General features: G+C 39.1%; 1 protein-coding gene and 1 long non-coding RNA gene across 2 annotated transcripts; one reads left to right on the top strand and one right to left on the bottom strand.

The window, feature by feature from the left end:
- The first annotated feature begins 1564 nt into the window (after positions 1 to 1564).
- Positions 1565 to 14292, top strand: LOC111567521 (troponin I, fast skeletal muscle-like). Its single transcript, XM_023268698.3, has 7 exons — positions 1565 to 1653; positions 8001 to 8036; positions 9099 to 9135; positions 9215 to 9343; positions 11412 to 11501; positions 12462 to 12638; positions 12823 to 14292. The coding sequence occupies exons 2-7, from the start codon at positions 8026 to 8028 to the stop codon at positions 12901 to 12903; spliced, it is 525 nt and encodes a 174-aa protein (XP_023124466.1). The 5' UTR covers positions 1565 to 1653; positions 8001 to 8025; the 3' UTR covers positions 12904 to 14292.
- Positions 14293 to 17298: 3006 nt separating this feature from the next.
- On the bottom strand, positions 17299 to 18470 carry LOC129348550 (uncharacterized). The gene is made up of 2 exons (XR_008601131.1): positions 18091 to 18470; positions 17299 to 18017 (listed from the first exon to the last, which is right to left on the bottom strand). It is a non-coding gene; the product is annotated as an uncharacterized LOC129348550 (long non-coding RNA).
- Positions 18471 to 21447: the final 2977 nt, after the last annotated feature.

Here is a 21447-nt window from a genome sequence, read left to right as displayed (position 1 = left end):
TGAATCCTGTTAGGTAAACCACTAACAGGCAGATAGAATCTAACCCTAGAAACGGAGAGCTGGTCCTGACTTATCCTGAAGAAAGGTAAAGAAGGCACATCTGATGACAGTACATAGCTTGGTAGCATTAGCAACCGTCTCCACAGAAAACAACAACAACTTCCTCCAGGTTAGCAATCTACCAAAAACTGTCAAGTTTCAAAGAGAATTTGAATTATGCAGTCAGGCAGCATATTTATTTTTAGTGGGGGAGGTGAATTTTTAATATTTTTAATAAAGGTGGTCACCTCCATGCTTGTAAAAGTTCCTCTGTAGGGGACACCATTGCTGCATCCTGGGCTTAACCACTCAAGATGACTGTGCTGAAGCTGAAATGAGACACAGCAGGTGGATAAAAATACAGTTGGTGGAGTTTCTGTAGTGAGGACATGACAAGCAGAATCCAGTACAGGACTACAGACTGAGTCTTGTTTCCTAGTTGGTTCTGTTTTATAATGTGCAAAGTCTCTAATGGTGTCAGACTGACGGACGAATGCTTAAAACTCTCTGTAAGAGGTGTCATCTTCAACACATCCTTGTGTGCTATTTTATGGTGACACAGAGAAATGCTACCCCTAACAGTTTCAGATAAATCATCTGTTACCTAAATTGATACTATAAATATAGCTTCCTCGAAGTGGACACTTTCAGTAAATGTAAAGTGAGGCCCAAAATTTCTCTGATAAAGACACTTTGTTACTTTGCCAAGGAATGCGGCAGAGTTATGTGACGGTCGGCGTTGGTTTGTCTGTCTGTGTAATTCACTGACATTTGGACATCGGAACTTCATTTAAATGAATTTGACATTCAGATTTCAAGTGGCTACAGGGGTGGTCAAGATATCAGGGGTGGCTGTGGCAATGTTCTGCGGGAACCTCAGGCACGGTCATATTTCTAACAGATAAACAATGACCACAGGTAGATTTAGTTAAACAGTTAAGCCTCTGATGAGTCATTTAAATCCAACCGAGTTCTCTGAACTACAGTACAGTGTGCTATAAACTTGCATGGAACGTTTTGAGTGTTTCGATTTAAGGTGTTACCATGTAAGTTTGAAATTCATCAGATTCAAAGGTTCATGATTTTTAAGTTTCCATCAGTGAGAGGCAGTGTTTTGTTTTCTTTTTTCTTTTAATTAATTATCTTTTTTCTTTTTTTTTTTAATTAAAAGCACAGTCTGTAATGCACATATAAGTAAGAAAAGGCTTGTTCTACTACCAGAGCTTAAAGCTGTCGGTCAATGTTCTCCTGCTATATATCGGACCTCTAAATGATCTCTGTCAGCATATTAACTGTGGATTATAAAGTGCCTATGTGGTTTAATCACTTCCCTGCATTCTGTCTGTCAAAAGCTTGATGGCACAAGATAATACAGATAACAATCTTAAAGGGCGGGTTATTTATAATGAGGCGAGCTGAGGAAGGGGGCAGATGACACTGTACTGTATTTCATGACCTTGCCAGCTCATTGGTTTGACCAGTAATCCACTTCCATAAAGAGAAAGTGCAGGATTTGGAGGTCTATCGGAGATTGCAATATATACCTTCTTAACACTTCGCCTGCCCAGGACTCAGTCGGTGTCTCTGCCTCTCCAACAACTCTGCCTGCTTAAGGTAAGAACTATTCATCTGCCTGTTTGTGTTTTAGTGTTTTCAGTAGATGAAGCATGAAATCATGTCATGTTTTGATCCTGTGCATGGCAACAGCTCTCTGTCACTTTGGATAACAGTGTCTGCTACATGAAATTGTAGAATTGTACAACAGCTGTAAATCCTTTTACTTTTTGCCACATGTTCAGGTTTGTTCAGTTGAAATGTGTCAGTGGAAAGTTGTGGGTTTGCTCTCAGAGCTTTTGCAGAATATTTTATGTTTGCTCATAAGACTATGTAGTGTAATGCAGTGTTTTCTTCAAAGGGCCAGTTGGTTTGATGAGTTGTAGCAACTGTAAGATGCCAAATGTTCATGGAGCCTAATGTCTTTTGCGAGTCACAGTTGAAATCAAGTGTTTACAATAGGGAATTTTAGCAATTTACACACATTGTAGTTTTTGTTGAACTGGTATTGTGTTATTTTAATATGCTGTCAGTGTTGCATAGGGTCACATTTTGCAGCTGACATGGAAAGTTTTCGATTTCTGAACTCAATTATTTTAGCTCTTATCATGATATCCTAAGGGATTTTTCTGGGTTTCAAAGGAGTACTCTTTTGTCTCATGTGCTCACTGTGCTGTGGTGATGTACAGTCTGGTGATGTGGCATGCTGAAAGGCAACACCACTACAAGGCATGAACCTGAAAATCGATCTGTCAGTGTTTATCCTCCTGTCAGCACCGAAGAAGGAGGGGGGGATTCAGAGGAAAACCTTCCCTAATCTGCTGCAGATGCCAACCTCCGTATCTTGTCTTCACTTTACACTTCGACTTAATCCCCACTCACCAAATTTAGCCTGTTTTCTCCACAAGCATCAAATAATGATTGTTTACACAACATTAAAACATTTCAAGCATTCCTACGATTCTCAAGTTTATTCTGTAGTCTTGAGAAATCTTGACCCTTGATTGATGTATAATTTTTGCTGTCAGATCAGTGACAATTTTCTGAGGAAAAATATTTTCTCAAATGTCTTTGTATGCTTTAAGTCACACTGAATCTTTATTTCACCAAGGTTTCTACAACAGAGAGGCTTCAGAGAAAAAAAATATATTTTAGTTTTTGGTTCTTTTGTCATAATCTTCATTTAGTTTCTGAGAATGGATAATTTGTGACAAAGTCAACTGTCAGTTCTATTAATGTACACTATCGTTCAAATGTTTGGGGTCGTTTAGGAATGTCCTTATTTTTTAAAGAAAAGCAGTTTTTTTTTCAATGAAGATAACAATGAATGAATTACAAATACAGTCTAGACATTGTTAATGTGGTAAATGACTATTCTAGCTGGAAACAGCTGATTTTTGATGAAATATCTTCATAGGGGTACAGAGGAACATTTCCCGCAACCATCACTCCTGTGTTCTAATGCTACATTGTGCTAACTAATCATGTTGAAAGGCTAGTTGATGATTAGAAAACCCTTGTATAGTTATGCTAGCACATGAATAAAAGTGTGAGTTTTCGTGGAAAACATGAAATTGCCTGGGTGATCCCAAACTTTTGTATGGCACTGTATATATGTTCAGGTGATTGTAAAACAAAATTTCGTCTTTTTAAAACAACGTTCTTCCAAGCTTATAAATCAGGTTTAGTTTCAACTTATAACTCTATTTTGGTTTCTGTAAACACTTTTGCACTGCCCTGTTATTTTTCACAGTGTAAAGCAGCTGAACTGTGCATGCTTCTGAGGTCAGCCTGCGGCAAGTTATTTTTGTGATATGCTCTAATGTCTTGGCCGTCTGAGGGATGTTCAGAGGTGTTGGGTTACTGTGAAACCTCCCATCCTCCCTCCAGAGACAATCCTACACACACACACACACCTACACCCACACATGCACACACACAGACACACACACACACACACACACACACACACACACACTTGCTTAAGACAAAAATCAGAGTCCACATTTAACCCTGCAGATATGATTCCATCTCCAGAGCAACATGCTGTTGTGTCCTCCAAGTTTCAAGTGTCCTAAAATACACTTTCAGCCCCGGAGATACCCCCCCTGCTCTCCTCTTATTGGTTTACAGATGACAGCCATTTGTTCTGGGGGCAGCTATGTGTTTTAGGATGCCTACAGTGGTTGTCACACGTCTTTTCTTTTAAGACGAGCTTGCTGTTATTTTTTTTTTTTTTTGCTTCATAATGAAGACGATATGAACAGCTGTGACTCCAGAAATAGGGTCTTAATCCACTGCTCCATCCAGCTCTTAAACATCACAAGCAGCCAAGACAGTCACTATGCAGCCTCAGAGGACCTCTCAGAGTCTCTCTAGGCTGCTACTTTAACGGCTGGTTTACCCAGTCCAGTGAAATCTATCCATGTACACTACCGTTTAAAAGTTTGAGGTCACTTAGAAATGTGCATATTTTTGAAAGAAAAGCATTTTTTTCAGTGAAGATAACATTAAATTAATCAGAATATATAGTCCGCTACGCTAAAGACAAAGAATTGCAGATTAATGGACATGTCTTTATTTTGGCAGGTACTTATAATGTTGACCTGATAGTGGGGTTGGGTAAAAAGTCAAATGATTTGCAGAGTTAGGGGTGAAACATGAGTGTGTGGACCAAGTTTCGTGGCAATCCAACTAGTAATTGTTGACTTAAAACCACAAATGTCAGCCTCATGGTGACACTGGAGGAAAAGTCAGAAAATCATCAATGCCATCGAGAGCCAGATAAATGGACAGACTGACAGACTGACGCTGCTGTTCATAGAGAGACAGTTAAACACACTGTTTTCTAAGTATGATTCAACTGGAAAGCTAATGGAGTAACCTTACGCATTACAACTTTGGTGTAGAGAATTAGTTGACGGTATACATTCAGCAGAGGAATTAGACTGGAGATTGAGTGTGTGGACAGTTAAACTTGTGTAAAAATAGAAGTGCAAGCTGTTTTTTCCATTACATAGATGAGTGACAGATGTAAAGAAAAATGCTTGATAATACCCGGCTGGTGTGGATCAGCCTTTAGATGCAGAAGAAAAATGAGCTTGACTATCCATCAGGCTGGAGTGGATGGGTTAGCTGGTTTCGTATGTACAAATTAGAAAATGTTCGTGCAAACTGTAAAATTTAAAAAGAACATTGCAAATCAAGTTTTTACACTTACTTCTTCTAAGAAAAAAAAGAATCCATGCTGATCAACTGTCTCTGCTTTTTCGTTGTACTCACCTCTGGACAGCATGGCCAGTGGCATCTGATATGAAAGAGTAATCACAACTTTCCTAACTAGATAAAATTCCAGAAGACTTTTTCTCCATGCCCAAGACTACAGCCTTAGTTGGTTTTGTCTTTTGAAAATTTTTTGTTGGTGCTCAGTCACCTGGTTTTGTCTCTTACTTTTCCTGATGTTATACTTGTGAGTCTTAGAGCAATAAACACAGTCTGCACTGAACTCTTATGTTGTCTATATTAATACTGCACAATGTAAAGCTAATTTATCTGCTGTTTTGTAAACACTGTGTCCTATACACTACCATTAGAACGTTTGGGGTCACCCAGACAATTTCATGTTTTCCATGAAAACTCACAATTTATTCATGTGCTAACATAATTGCACAAGTGTTTTCTAATGATCAATTAGTCTTTAATCATGATTAGATAGCACAATGTAGCATTAGAACACAGGAGTGATGGTTGCTGGAATTGGGCCTCTCTACCCCTATGAAGATATTCCATTAAAAATCAACCGTTTCCATCTAGAATAGTCATTTGCCACATTAACAATGTCTAAACTGTATTTCTGATTCATTTAATGTCATCGTCATTGAAAGAAAAACTGCTTTTCTTTCAAAAATAAGGACATTTCTAAGTGACCACAAAATTTTGAACGGAAGTGTAGGTTGATGCAGTACCGGCATAATGTTCAAGCTTTGCTTTCAGTGATCAATTTTTTCATCTTTCATTCAACCTGTGTTTCTATTCCTTCTACAATAGTATGAAATAGAGATTTGGACAAGCTAGCATGACATACTAACAAACACTATGTCAGCATACTAAGATTAGCATGTTTCCAGCAGCGTCTAAGTTCAGACTCAGACTGATAGCAGTTCAGAGACCCTTTAAGTATATCATGAAGTCTAAATTTTGACCTGTAGGTGTAGCTAAAGAATAGTCAGAGGATCTTAGTCACTATGAGTCATCCTGTGTGAATGAATCGTAAATATCTGAACCAAATTTCATGGCTGTCCATCCTCCTAGTTGTCAGGCTGCTTTACTGCACAGTGCTGGACTTGTGTCCCTTGAGCCCTGATGCTAAAAATAGTGGTTTGGTTCTTTAAGGTATTAACGCGACCTGGGTTACAAAGTTGAGTTCCATGAAATTTCCTGGAATTAACATGATGTCTCAAGATGGAATTAACATGGTCCAAACATGAAATGTGAGACAAATGAGTGTCTTCAGCAGGGGGGAATTAAAGGGAGCAGACATGTAGGACTTCAGACATGAAGTAGTTTGACAGAAATAAAAATGTGGAGTTTAACTTGTCCCTTTACGTTTATAGCTTGTTGCAGAGCAAATGTGAGCTAATTCTGTATCGCTGAGATGTGTGACTTAAGGTAGGGGTGATGGACAGCTCTGCACAGACAGCACACCAGGAGCTCACTTCAAAAAAATTTTACTTCCACTGTCAGCAGAAAAGCTCTATGAAATTCATTATGTCTGTTCAGATGGAAGCCATGTGTGAAAGCATCCCAAACCACAATTACAATGTCAGTGTAGATTTATTCTTTGTGTTCTCAGTAAAAACAATAGTAAAAGTCTGTAGCCCTGTTAGTGCCACAGACACTATAACTTGTCCTGATGGGGGCACCAGAGGAGGAGTTATGCTGTTAATACACAGAGGGAAAACAGGTGTTTGCTTATCCATGAATCTGTGGTATTTCCAAAAGCATTTCGTGACCAAATGTTGTTTATGTCCAACTGGAAAGCTTATAGTGAGGAATGAATGGAAGCCAGTTGAGACTGCACTTTATAAGAGCAATAAAGCAGAGAAAATGGACTTGTAGATGCCACCTACTGACAAAACATCATTTAAAGAGGGTTCACAATCTGTAAATAATACACTTATCAGCACATTTTTGCTTTGCTGTTTAGCTGTTTAGCAACACTCAGCTATTTTATTAAACTAAACCAGATTCAGTCCTTGTTCACTCTTATGCAAGTATTTTTCCAGATGGAAATATTACCCCTCCGTTAAAAAGAAAAAAAAAAAACATTCATATGATCACTGTTTTACAAAAAAAATTACATACACACAAAAATTTTTAAAAAATACTACAAATGGTGCATTAAACGTGCCTGGCAAACCTAGATCAACTTGTCAAATATCAGAGATGAAACATTGTTATCTCTGCTGACTTTACACTACAGATGTGGATGCAGACACAGAGGCTTTGGCATGTGATGTGGAGCAGCCATGCCAACTTAAGCTGAAAACTTGTAATTGCTAATACTAACCAAACGTAAGAAAACCAGTATATAGATCCACCTTTGATATTGCCCTGGTTGTTTCAGTGCACACTCAGAACACAAAGCAACAGTGAACAGGAACAATTGAGGTGTGGCATCATCGTCTCCCCAACTCTTCATTTTATGTTCACATAGATTTACGTAAACCAGACTTTTAACAAATCCACAACTCAGAAATATCTGTCTTAGTGCATGTCACTGAGAACACAGAGAAAAATGTTTTTCATAATATCCATATGGATGTGGACAAGGCCCAAAACAGGATGTGTAATGTGTAATGTCTTTATTCAAACACAATGTAGACTTATTCACTTGAATGTCATTTTACCATCAGCAATTCATTAATATTGTACTGATCTCTGTCTACTTGTAATATGCTAAGTTTTGTGCACTGATCCAAAACTAGTCAAACTCCCTGTACAGGTTAATAAAAGGTTATGCATAAATGGTCTGCAGTAATAAATGTTAATAAGTAGAGTTAAATGTATGTCCAACTCTCTCTCACTCTCTCCACAAGAATAATACTAAACAAACCAATGGAGGGGTCTCCTGGTATTTACCCTTTACTTACCATGAATATATCCATCCATCTATTGCAGCTTATAAAGCCCTTAGAAATGATGCCTCAGTAGAAAGTGGCTCGCTCCTGGGTAATTAAATCAGGATGGGTGAATTGTTTTGTATGTCAGCTGTGTCTGTGACTTCTGCTTTTGTAAAATTGTATCAGTTGTTTTAGATGGTAGACAAATGTGCCTCAGAAAATGTTTTAATACCTATTAAAGGCAAAAACATAATTTAATTCTATGTTGCTTTGTATCTCTACCAGATAACTTCAGGATCCTGCAGCTAACATGGCCACTGAGTGAGTAACGATTTTATCTGTATTGTCCTGTTTGCCCAGCAGAATATTCTACAAATGTTTTAAAAGATTGTACAAGTGTAATATAAAGTTAACAAAGGAGTGTTTGGTTGTACTTGTGTTAGGGTTTCAAATGTAAGACATAGCTTGCTTTGATGCTAACTCTTATTGTAGCATATTAACATATATTCTTTTAGCATGGTAATATGCTAAAACCTAACATGTAAACATGTTCGCATACTCAGGTTATCATATTAGCATTAACCTCAAGTTGGGTAGTATTCTACAATTAGCATATTATGCTAACATGCTATGATGAATCTTACAGATCTACTTTCAGATCCATGACAAGATTCTTAAGAATTTTATGTGATTAAAATCTCTAGCCACTGTCTGATATTAATTGAACACATTTTACTGTTATTATTTCTTTAATGATTTGTTTTCTATATTTATTTATGCATATTATTAGTTTGGTCATTTCCTTTTGTTGTGTTTTGCTGTTGTTAGGTCCTTTGTCTTTGTCCTTTGTATAAATGTAGAAGGACATATTGGTGTGTATTTATTATAAATCATGTTCACTATTATTATTATTGTCATTATTATTGTTGTTGTTGTTTGTTGTTTATAAATGGTAGTATTTTGAAGCAGCAGGAAGAATAGATTTACAATCTGTGTAAGAAGAAGGGGTGAGGTTAGATCAGTTTTGATTTCTTTCCACTCCGTTATGAGCAAGGTATTCATTGTCTTTTGTTGTTGTTTTCTTTTTTTTGTTGTTGTTGAAATGTTCAAAATAAACTTTCAAAAATTGAAAAAAAAAGAAATTAAATAAAAATGTATGCATCACTGGCATTTGTTAACATGACAAATCCCATTGGGTATTGATCAAAGTGAAGTTTATAGATGCAGTAAAAAAGTAATGTAATATTAATTTTAACAAAAGAAGTGAAACTAATCATCAGATCAATCATGTTATCATCACTGAATGATTCTGTCAGAACTCAATAAATAATAATCATAGTTTCATGAACAACATAATGGTACAAATGTACTGTTTGTCTGCAGGAAGAGGCTGTCTGCGAGGCGTAAGCATACTCTGAAGGTAAGAATATTTCTGCTATATACATCCTCTTACACTTTCTTCCTCTTACCTGACATGGTGTGATGATTTAAATCCTCAGAGCTGTATGCTGGTGGTAGCGAACAATTTGCTGGATGCTGAAGCAACAGTGAAAGCTGGAGAAAGGGAGAAGTTCCTGGCAGAGAAATGTCCTCCTTTGGAGCTGCCGTACTCCAAGGATGAGCTTGTGGTAAGAAAGGATAGCACAGACTCTTGGTGTGCAGGTCAGACCAGGAAAAACAGTTTAAAACAAATATTTCATTTATATATTACACTTTCTAATAATTCTGTGGTTGCCTTGGGAGCTCAACACTCTGCAAATAGTAAAAGAAAACTTGCAAATTAAGAAAATGTCTTTACCAATTTGACCGTACCAGGGCAGGGATTTGTAAAAATGCAGCAAACACAGGAAAAACAACCAAACGCAGTAACATTGTGCAAGAACCAATTGTGGAGCATAACTTTATACTATAAAGCCTGATATCACTGTTTACAAAACCTCAAATGTCTGAAACAATCAAAGAACAAAGAAGAGGAAAGCCTGGAGCTGGCTGCTGTTGTAACAGGACAAAGTGTCCATCCACACAGCATCAGGAGGCAGAAGCAGCTAAATGTGGCTTTGAACTGTTGCTCCATGAACCTTCCTCTCCCAGTCTGCATTGTCGGACTTCTGTTTTCCAAACTGAAATCCCACTTACGTGTCCCTTTTTCAGACTGTTGGTTAATTCATCCATGCTCTTGGGGAAAATCTGGAGATTTGAGATGTGACCTTCTTCTACAAAGGGATACTGAAGCTTGAACATTGTTGAACCAAGATATTGAAGTTGAAGGACACTATGTTGAAAAATAATGCAAAACAATCTTTCTCCTTTTCTGACATTTTCTAGCGAGGCCCAGAACTTTTTGAAGTATCCTTATAGTAGTTTGTGACCAAAGTCAACTATCTGTCAAAAGTGTTGGAAAATGAGCTAACTTAAGTTGAAATATAACTAGAAAAGCATTCAGAGAGCGCAGTACTCCGCCAAGGCTGTTCATTCCCCCATACACCATTGTCAGAAATGCAGCATTTGTTTTTTATTTTTTGATGATCAGAAATCACGGAAACCTAGAATGTGGCTATTATGTGACCTAAATATGTAGTGGGCGGTTTTGAATCGATGGGACTCAGAAACACCCCCACAATTTAAACAATTGTTCCTTGTATCATTTCCAAAGGATAAGTCCCGATAAGTCTGCAGCGGTGGATTCTTAGTATGATTGCAATCATGTGATCGTCAGGCAGGCAGCTGACGTAGTGTTCACTTATAGTCGTAGTTACAGTGATGCCGTGCCGCTATCTTGCAATGATACAGAAATCTTTAACAAATCCATAGATCCAGACTATAAGCCACATCACTGCCAAAATCTAATCACTTGGTCCTTGTATCATTTCTGACCTTTCTTGGAAATTTCATCCAAATCCGTTAGTCTGTTTTTGAGTAATGTTGCTAACAGACAAACAGACACAGACAGACAAACCAACACTGATCGTCACATAACTCTGCCGCATTCATTGGTGGAGTAATTATAGATTTGTACCATTAACATTGTTATTGCTATTGCTTGCATTTTCCTCATCAATAACCTAGCAGTTTCAATAATTGGAGGACACACTGCAAGTAACAATGAAACAGACTCATTTTTTTACTGGCTTTACCCTTTCAGCACTTGCAATAAGACAACCTGATTTCAAGTGAATCAAGTGAGAGCATGATTAACACAATTAGACATACTGTGGCTGCTTTGAAAAGCAGAAATATGTTTTTCTACAGAGTATATGATTCCATCAACATGCACGATTCACTCACAACAAACATGACAGTGATTCAGTCTGGCAGTATTCCAATGATTTGATCCAATAACTTGAATCCTGTACTCACTGAATGTTTCCTTACACATTCACTTACAATTCACTGACAGATCAACTGAACTGAGAAATGAACACAAGTGATTCAGTTCAGTTTGTTCACTCAAAAGATTTGTTCTGATGAAAGAAACATTGTGGAATAACTCAACACTAGTTGTAAAATTGATGAAGATAATTTTGCGATACTATTATGTCGTGCCTGTGTTTTAAGCTGCAGTGTGTTGAGCTGTCACCACAGAATTCTTTTTTTTTGTCATAAGAGAATTGCAAGCACATATTTTTAGTGAAGTTTTGTGGCTTTAAGGTTGACAATATCTCAACAAACTATCTAACTTTACTGTCTCATCTTCAGGAACTTTGCCAGAAACTTCATGAGCAAATTGACATCAGTGAAGAAGAGAGATACAGCATGGAGTTTAAACTCAACATGGTACTGAATGAGGTAAGGCTCTCTTTCAAGTCTATCCATTATATTAATGGACTTAATGTCAATATTACATTTGTGTTTGCTTTTTTTTAGTATTTTGTTGCTACTTTATCAAAACAACTACATCTTTATTGTAGCACTGGGTACATTGCCTTTTAGTCACAGTTACATGTACTCAAGTAACTTCTCTGAGTAAATTGTACGGGAATTGATGGAACTCAGAAATACCACCACAATTTAATCAGTTCCTTGTATCATTTTTGACGCATAAGTCCCGATAAGTCAGCAGCGGTCAATTTGTAGTAGGATCGCAATCATGTGATCGTCAGCAGGCAGCTGACGTAGTGTTCACTTGTAGTCATAATTACAGCGCTATCTCACTATCTGTCAATGATACAGAAATCTTTAACAAATCCGTGGATCCAGACTATATGCAAATCACTGCCAAAATCTCATCACTTGGTCCATGTGTCATTTCTGACCTTTCGTTTTTGAGTAATGTCGCAAACAGACAGACAGGCGGACTAACCAACGGCGATTGTCACATAACTCCACTGCGTTCCTTGGTGGAGTAACAAACCAGCAAGTGTGGAGAAAAATACAGATGACTTGGTCAGACAGCAAGTAGGCCTGAATGGAAATCTTTAATGCACTTGGACTGGAGCCAGGATGTTGCCCTTAAAAATGCTGTTTTGTGCAACTTCCTGTTTTTCTGAATCTCTATAACAGGTAAAGACTGCCAAGTTGGCATGACCCATTGAGCCACATTAATGGAAAATGTTGGTTTGAAATAAACCAGAATCATCCGGTAATAGGCCACCATGAGTCGGTTGGATTATTCCTTCCCTAATTTTTATTTGTTCTAAAGCTTAGTGTACTTGCTCATGAAATTTGTCTCAAACTTAACTTGCCCCCTGCAACAATTGCTTCTCTGATGACTGGTAATTGTTTCTTCTATCCTGAATCTTCTTTAAGGTCAGAGACCTTAACATTAAGATTGTGGATTTGAGGGGAAAGTTCAAGAGGCCCCGGCTGAAGAAAGTGCGTATGTCTGCTGACGCCATGCTGAAAGCTCTGCTGGGCTCCAAACACACAGTCAACATGGACCTGAGGGCCAACCTGAAGCAGGTCAAGAAGGAGGTGAAAGAGGAGGTAAGCTGTTGCCTGGTTCATCTACGCTGCAGTCTATAGCCAACAGAACCACAGACAGTCTAAAGTTTTGTTTGTAATCAATTTTTGGCCACTAGCTGGTGTAAAAACATGAGCAGCAGTTTGTTCGTATTGTAAAATTTTTTAGATCAGCCTCTAAACTAACAGAATTCTTATTTGTTTGCAGGACAAGCAGTTGCGTGATGTTGGTGACTGGCGTAAGAACATTGAAGACAAGTCTGATAGGAAGAAGATGTTTGACAGTTAAATATTATTTGTCATCTGCTGTTGGAATTCAGGAGTGACTTTCAGGACAGAATTCAGGTCTAATGTCTTTGTAATTGAAGAGTTTACCCCAAAATGCTGATTATTCACCTTCATTTAAATTTTTGTTGAGGTTCCACTTGGAGACAAGTTGTAGTTCTTCCTAAGCGTTTGTTGTGGTAAAGCAAGTGATAAATGGCCTTTATCTACTCAGTTGGATTACAAGTACTTCTGTTCAGAGCATTAGTTAAGTTGAGTTTCCAAAATGTGAAAAATCTGTATTGTGCGCTGAGATTGATAGTTCTATAGTTGTTGGATATCTCAATTTGGAGGAAACTCTTCAGTTGAATCTAAGCTGTCTTCTGCTTTTGCCTGTATTGAAACTTTACTGTGATGTATTTGTACTGGATGTACTGCTGTCAGTTAGTACGAGTGATGAAACTATCCTAGGTTTCATCTGTAAAGACTGACTTATGCTTCTGTATCAAAATACTGGTCAAGCTACAATGCAACCTTTTCAACACTACAGTCGGTGTGTTTCCATCGTTCCATGAAAAGAGTTAGTGAATGAACTGTGAAATGTCTCTCAAGCTTCCAGTGATGAGGACAGAGTAAACTGTAAGCTTCCACATGCATGAACACAAATACCATATTTCCTTAATGCTTTTGACATTTGTCTTCAACAGTTTAGTAACACCGAACTGCAGAGTTAGTAGTTCATCTCTTCAAACCATCTCATACTATTAAATGATGGCATTTTTCTTTGCTGATTTTTGCAAAATTCTTCAGAAGTGAGAAAAAATTACACTTACATGTCTTTTTTTGAAAGAGAAACTTTAACATTAACTTAATCAGAAATACAGTCAAGACATTGTTAATGTGGTAAATGATTATTTTTGCTGGAAATGGCAGATTTTTTATGGAATATCTACATAGGGGTACAGAGGCCCATTTCCAACAATCATCACTCCTGTGGTGTAATGGTACCTTGTGGTAGCTAGTGGTGTTGAAAGGTAACTGATGATTAGACAACCCTTGTGCAATTATGTTAGCACGTGAATAAAAGTGTGAGTTTTCATGAAAAACATGAAATTGCCTGGGTGACCCCAAACTTTTGAATGGTAGCGTATATTTGAATGGAAACCTAGGTCATTGTGTCTCTACAGACACAAAGGTGGCTGCACTGTAACAGTCTGTTGCTATGAAATCAATTCAGGTATTGTGATCAGGTTACTTCCAATCTGCAATTGTGGCTCCTTTGTTGCAGAAGTATAAATCAGTGGACAATTTTTATTAAACAACATGTTCATTCAGTTTCATGTGTCTAAAAGAAAATGTGTTGTCATTTCCTCATATTTATGCTGTTACATTAAATACAAATGCTTCATGTTCATCCGCTTCACAGACTTATTGAATTTGTACAACACTGAGCTTGAACTCACGTTCACTCCAAAAAGGTGTCAATTCAGAATGCATTTTTATCTGAAATTTAAATTACAATGTTTATGTTCAGCTAAAAAGCTACTCCGACCTGCGTGGAGTCTGGTGTGTTGCTTGATGTGTTTGAGGACAGAGACAGGGTGAAAACAATAAGTTAGCTTTGTGATGTTCTGTACCGAAGATTTAGATACTTTTAGATCATTTTAAAATATATGAATTAATGTTACAGAGTATAAATCAACTTTGATTTTAGATTGTTGAAGTGTTTCCACACGTCTGTCATTGTAACCCACAGTTAACCATTAGGTAGCATTTGTTAGCATGAACAACAGACAGAGCTGTCAGAAGATGTAAATTACTTTTGTGCTAATCTTTTCACAAATTGTGCAAGTATAAGAATGCTTTAAAAAAGTCATCTTGCACAGACATGTTTGATTTTTGAATTTTTGACTGTTTTGTGACCATCAAAACCTGCGGTGTACATGTGGTACAAGGGGAAACACTGAAATAATACTGATATTTACAGTTGATTTTTAACTACAGGGTGTCCCTAAAGTCGTGACACATAAGAAATCTCATTAACTATAATTTTTTGCCTCTACAGATTAAATATGGACATATCGAAAGATAGCAGATAAATTTAATGCACATCATCCAAAGAGGATTCCACTTCTTCACGATGGTGAAAGTGGTTAAAAAGTTTAAAGAAAGGGGCAGTGTCATGGACAAACGCTGTTCTGGACGACCAATTGTATCAGCTAAAAGTAAAGAATTGGTCATGGCTAAAATTCATAGGAGCCTGAAAAAAATCACTTCCCTACGCCTAACCCAAACCCCATCTTTCGATATGTTCATCCTTCACGTCCACTGAGAAGTACCAGTTCAATTCTTTAATCTTTCAACAAAGCCATATTTAACCTGTGGTAGCAAAAAAAAAAAAAAAAAAAATCTAGTTAATGAGATTGTCCAGACTTTAGGGACACCTTGTAGTTAAAGTTTAGTGTTAATACGTATTATAAATACAGAAGTCTCAAGTTTTTTCATCCAACCAGAAGAAAAGGTGAGTTGTTTACTCAAATGTTATTACTTTTTATTTTAAAGTAATTCTTACCCTGTGAGTCACCGGATTTTCTTTCTTTTTCTTGCAGATCAGATCACTTAAATGTGACCAAGTTTGATGTGTTGCAGAGGTACGCTCATTTACTTTAATGTTGAAAACAAACTCTGTTCTCCCTTTGCACACACTGGATCATACATTTAAAACCTTTCTAATATTTGTAAATATGCCTCAAGATTTCAGTGATGAACAGTGAGAGAACTGTACCCTTCCACATAGTAATGCCTAAACAGAAATGCTTTTTTTCCATCTTGCTTTTAAAAAAGTTTGCAAGCATTTACTGTCTGACTGGCACTCCCTCACTTTGTGGATGGAAATCAATAGCAATTTGCATTTTCTTTTGCCAATTTTCTAAAATATCTTTTAAAAGCAACTGTAAATTTTCACGGAAACCCAATTTGTGATGTCTTTAGAGTTATTCCCAGCTTCATTAAGAGAAATGTGGTCTTTTGAGCCATCACAGAGTACATCCATTATCTATGCATCCATCCATTATCTATACACTGCTTAATCCTCACTGGGGGGCTAGACTCTATCCCAGCTGACTTAGAGTGAAGGCAGGGGACACCCTGGACACCCAAGGTGTTGCTGGGTTGAATATTTGCCATTACCACCAAGATCTGCACCTGCGGCGGTTCCACCCGGGCTCGTGCCTTCGGCTTCTGTGCTCACTGCGGTGGCCCTGCTACTTGTCGCGGCCCAGCCCTTGCAGCTGCTGTTGCTGGCAACGGCCGGGTGTGGGCCCAATGCTGCAGTGCCATCCATTTTCACAGCTAGTGGATTCGACTGGCCTCCACTAAACACCGGCCCACCAGGACAATGAACAGTAAGCCAGATGGCCTTCCATCCCTGGGTCCAAGTGATGATACTGGCAGCTGAATTATGGATCAGTAGAAGTTCATGGAGGGATTTGTGAGGGTGGGCGAAGAGGAGAGTTACAGTAGTCCAGACAGGAAGTGACAGGGCTATGGCCAGGGATGGCGGGTGAGGGAGGGGTGGGACGATTGATGTTTTGTAGGTGGAAGTAGGTAGACAGGATAACATTACTGATATGAGATTGATAAGATAGAGTGCTGTCGAGGATGACACCCAGACTCTTACCCTGGGGGAAGGGTGAAATGAAGGAGTCATTGATGTTGAGAGAAAAGCTGTTGGTTTTGGACAAAGTAGACTTGATGCCAATGAGGAGAACCTCAATTTTGTTACTGTTTAATTTCAGGAATTTTAGGGTGAACCAGGTTTTTATTTCAGCGATACAATCAGTGAGGGAGGTGGGCAGGAGAGTGGACAAGGGTTTACTGACGAGGTAGAGCTGGGTGTCATCTGCGTAGCAGTGAAAAGGAATATTAAATTTGTGAAAGATATTGCCAAGGGGAAGGAGGTAAATGATGAAGAGGATGGGGCCCCAGGACAGAGCCCTGATGCACACCTGTAGTGATGGAGGAAGGGATGGATTTAAAAGATTTGAGCTGAATGAACTCAGTATTACAATATATTATATACTTTCAGTACAACTGCAGTCTGTCATCCTTACAGGAATGGAGCATGGTTCAGGGAGGATGTACTATCATCTTCTGATAGGCATCAGCTGCTTCACAGTGACTGGTTCATTAATCAGCCATTTACTATCAGCTGACTTGCAGCATTCTCTCATTCACACAGCAAAGCCATTAATACTTGATTTCCCCCCTTCTAAATGTTGCACAAAAGAAAATTTGATTAATACATGCATCAAGATCTACAGAAGGTGATATGAAGTCATTGAACCACGAAAGATGAGGAGAGCGCAATTGTTACGGTGAACGGAGGCTCAAGTACAGAAAATGAGATTTAAGGCCAGAGAGCAATTCAAAAGGCTTTATTTACAAAACAGGAACAACAACAACAAAAAAAAAAAACTACTATCGGAAACCAGAACTACACTCGACGCGGAAATAATCCTTCCATCTAAGGAAGACTCGAATCCTCCTAGCAGGGAGGAGGAAAAACTACAAGACAAGAGAAAAGGGTAACGTTAGCAGACCCATGTATGGTACTACCAAGGCAGGAATACCATATTCGAGACAAGAAACAAGCTTGAAGTAATAATGTGTAATACTACAATCAAGTGTCATACGAAAACCATAGATCAGCTAGTACAGAAGCCCAAATACGATGTCAGAGAATTTCGGCACTAAGGAGTAGTGAATTTGAGTCTGGTACTGTACGGGTTTGGAAACTTAGCTGACGTAGACATTTTCAGGCAAGACCGGTGCACTGAGAGGTGGTAGTACACAGCCAGCAGTGACGTAGCAGCTGCAGGTGGCTGTGGCTGGAACCAGCGGTGGTGTGGCAGGAATCCAACAGCAGAATGGCGGCAGAGCTTTGTGAGGTTGGTGTCAGAGGTGGCATGGCGGCCAGGGCAACAGAAGTGGCACGGCAGGTGACTGGCATCAGAGGTGCAGGAGTGACTGAGCCGATACTGATGTAAGGAGACCAGAGATATCCAGGGTAGACCACACAGGGGTTCTGCAGAGGACGGAACCAGGAATCCGAGGTAATACGAGCAGGCAGGAACCGGTCTGGAATGGAGCAAAACAGAATTACCAAAAGCACAAAATGAGAAGCCAAAACTGAACGGTGCGCTGCACTAACTAGAGAACGTTCATGGTCCGGCGACGAGTGGTGAGTGGCGTCAGGTTTTATGGAGGAGTTGGAGTGGCTGATTGGACTGCTCCCACCTGCTCGTGCACTGCTCTCACTGATAAGGGATTGCCATCATCTCCTGCCAGCCTCTGTGCACACGCACACCTAATTAGAGAGTGACACCAAAACACAAGGGGGAGGGGAGAGCGCTGCCGCTAACTGGCACCCACAGCCTTTGGTGTAACAGCAATGATGACATTTTGATTTTTGAATTAATTCTAGAAATGTTGCACTTAAGTTCACTTATATTATTGTACATCTTTCATCATTTTTCATCTCTCCAGTTGAACTGAAGCTTGAGAGATTTTCAAGACATCGTTTTAAACCAATTTTTCCTCTTCACCCAAGCAGAGAACTTGAAAAGAAAATTAAATCTGATTTCGGGTTTGTTTATTTTATTTTACTTTATTTTATTTTTAGATTTCCTGCATTTCTCCTCCAGTTTTGTGTGCAAAATGAATCTAAACTCAAATGTTCACAATTTTAAAAAAATATATTTATGCATGAATTTATGGGAAGCTGGTGCATCAGTAAAAGCAAATATGACAATGGAAACAGTGTTGGTGAATCATTTTCCCCACATTTAGTTAGTAGCCTTTTTGGCAGATTTTCTGCAGTTAAATTAATTGATTAAACTGCAACTTACAAGGACTGTTTCCCACCATAGTTGTCTCCACCACCCCAACCTTCTTTTACTATGATGTCATATTTAACTAATGTTGACGTTTGTTTAGTAAACTGAACTAGTTCTCCAGAAGAATCCTTCTTTGTTTGCAGAAGATTTAAAATATTAAAATACTGTAGTAGTTTAGAGGCTTCTGTATCAGACCTCACTCGCTCACAGCTTCCAGATCTTGTGAAAATGTATGGTTTGCTGTCTATCTGCTGACCAAACAGTCATACATCATATTAAATTAAGAATGTGAAACAACTGTTAGATTTTCAGGTATTTAGTCCAGAGGCTTATATTTGTATCTAGTGTCACAGCAGATAGGTCCCATGTTAATCCTCATCATGTCAACCTCTCATCTGCACTGACAGGAAACTATGACATGATTTTATGCCAAAAAGAGGCTCTGTTAATGGATGCACTGGGTGGGTGAATATTATTGATGGGACATCAGTCACTTTGCACCAGCCTCAACAATGTCTTGAGCACTTGGCATCTCATTCCTCAGAGTTAAAGCGGGTTATATTTGACCTCTGCTGATGGCCATATCATATCCTGCAATATCAGCTGCCTCTTCACTTAGACTCACACCAGTCAAAATTAGAAATAAGAGAACGGAGAAGCAGAGCCATCTGGAGAGAGGAGAGCTTGCATTTTGCAATCTCCACTAAGCTGAATTGTGGCAGTACCTCACAAAAACATCTCTCATCTGTCATAGGATACAGGCTTACAGAGAAGAGTAAGTGAGCTCATGGACAGTGTCTGACTTTTCAATAAACTCAGCAAATTATTGTGCTAGATATACTTGTAGTTTACAATTGTACACATAGACAATGACTGGGATGTTTTACTTGCTTTTTTACTTTGTGCACATCTAGAGGTTTAAACAATAGATCAGGGTCTAGACTGTAGAATGATGGACATAACAGCTGTGACGTCACCCAATGGTTTGTAGACTGCTGTTTTGAAACTGATGGATTGGTCCCTCTACAACCAAAGTGAGAGCTGTGTTCGCATACTTGGCACAATGTCAGATACATTTCCTGTGGGTGTTGGACTCCGCCAGGGCTGTCCTTTGTCTCCGATCCTGTTTGTGGTGTTCACGGACAGAATCTCAAGGTGGCACCAGGGTGAGGAGGGTGTCCGGTTTGGGGACATCAGGATCGCATCTCTGCTTTTTGCAGATGATGTGGTTCTGTTGGCTTCATCAGACCATGATCTTCAGCACACACTGGAGTGGTTGGCAGCCGAGTGTGAAGCGGCACAGATGCCGGTCAGCACCACCAAGTCTGAGGCCATGGCTCTCTGCCAGAAATCAGTGGATTGCTCCCTCTGGGTTTGGGGGGAGTTGCTTCCCAAGCAAGGGAGTTTAAGTATTTCGATGGGAAAATGGAACGTGAGATGGATAGATGGATTGGTGCAGCAGCAGTAATGCAGGTGTTGTACTGGACTGTCATGGTGAAGAGGGAGCTGAGCCTCAAGGCGAAGCTCTCAATATACCCGTCCATCTACCTTGCAAACCTCTCCTATGGTCTTGAGCTCTGGGTAGTGACTGAAAGAACGAGATCGCAGGTACAAGCAACCGAAATGAGCTTCCTTCGCAGGATGGCTGGGCTAAGCCTTAGAGATAGGGTGAGAAGCTCAGACTTCTAGAGGGAGCTTGGAGTAGAGCCATTGCTCCTTCGCGTCGAAAGGAGTCAGTTGAGGTGGTTTGAACATCTGATTCGGATGCCTCCGGGGAGACTTCCTTTGGAGGTCTTCCGAATACATCCGCCTGGGAGGAGACCCCGGGGCAGACCCAGAACCTACTGGAAGGATTATGTATCTCGTCTGGCCTGGGAACGCCTTGGGATCCCCCAGGAAGAGCTGGAAAGCATTGCTGAGGGGAGGGACATCTGGAATGACCTGCTTCGTCTGCTGCCTCTACAATCCAGCCCCGGATAAGCGGAAGAAAATTAATGGATGGATGAATGGATGTTTTGAAATCCCAGGTTGCCATTTGGTTGTCAACATCTTGATGAAACTGGATGTGATGCTGTGGGTCTGACTGAGAAGACAATGACACTACAAATGGAGATATTGTAGCAACCTATCAATCACAAATTAGTGCCGCCCTAAAACACATTCTGACTTATTGTGTATTTTACTCTACCATAAAATAAGACTATAAATTACATGATAAATATGCTGTTTTTAAACAGTTTAGAAACTAGTGATCAAGACCATATACTCATGATGAAAATGTTTACTGAAGTAAAAGATCAAGAGAGAAGTAGTGGCATTTCTTCATAGACTTCTATACAATCCGACTTCTTTAGGCAAACAGTGGAGTTGCTCCTTACTGGTCATTAGAAAGAATGCATGTTAAAGGAGTTTACATGTTGATTTCACTTTCAGACCCAGAGGTTTTGTCCATGTTTTATATGCAGTCACACAGTCATCATTCCTGGCTAAAACCGAATACTTTATCTGCTTGTGAATTTCCACTTTTGCACAATGTAAACAGAACGCATGGCAACACTATAGGATACTATATTAATTATGTTGCGGTAAGAGCCCAGAAAATGGCAGCAACAGCATTGTAACTGCTTTGTCAGCTGGATATGAGTTTCTCATCAAAACTTTCCACCATACCT

The sequence above is a fragment of the Amphiprion ocellaris genome, chromosome 3 (assembly GCF_022539595.1).
Source record: "Amphiprion ocellaris isolate individual 3 ecotype Okinawa chromosome 3, ASM2253959v1, whole genome shotgun sequence".
Classification (NCBI taxonomy): domain Eukaryota; kingdom Metazoa; phylum Chordata; class Actinopteri; family Pomacentridae; genus Amphiprion; species Amphiprion ocellaris.
The sequence above is the reverse complement of the archived record's forward strand: the minus strand, read 5'-3'. Positions and strand labels throughout refer to the sequence as shown.

Bases quoted from the DNA above. Each gene is read 5' to 3' on its own strand.
- LOC111567521 (XM_023268698.3), top strand. The intron at 11,502-12,461 runs GTAAGGCTCTCT...ATCTTCTTTAAG, and splicing joins TCAACATGGTACTGAATGAG to GTCAGAGACCTTAACATTAA. The intron at 12,639-12,822 runs GTAAGCTGTTGC...ATTTGTTTGCAG, and splicing joins AGAAGGAGGTGAAAGAGGAG to GACAAGCAGTTGCGTGATGT.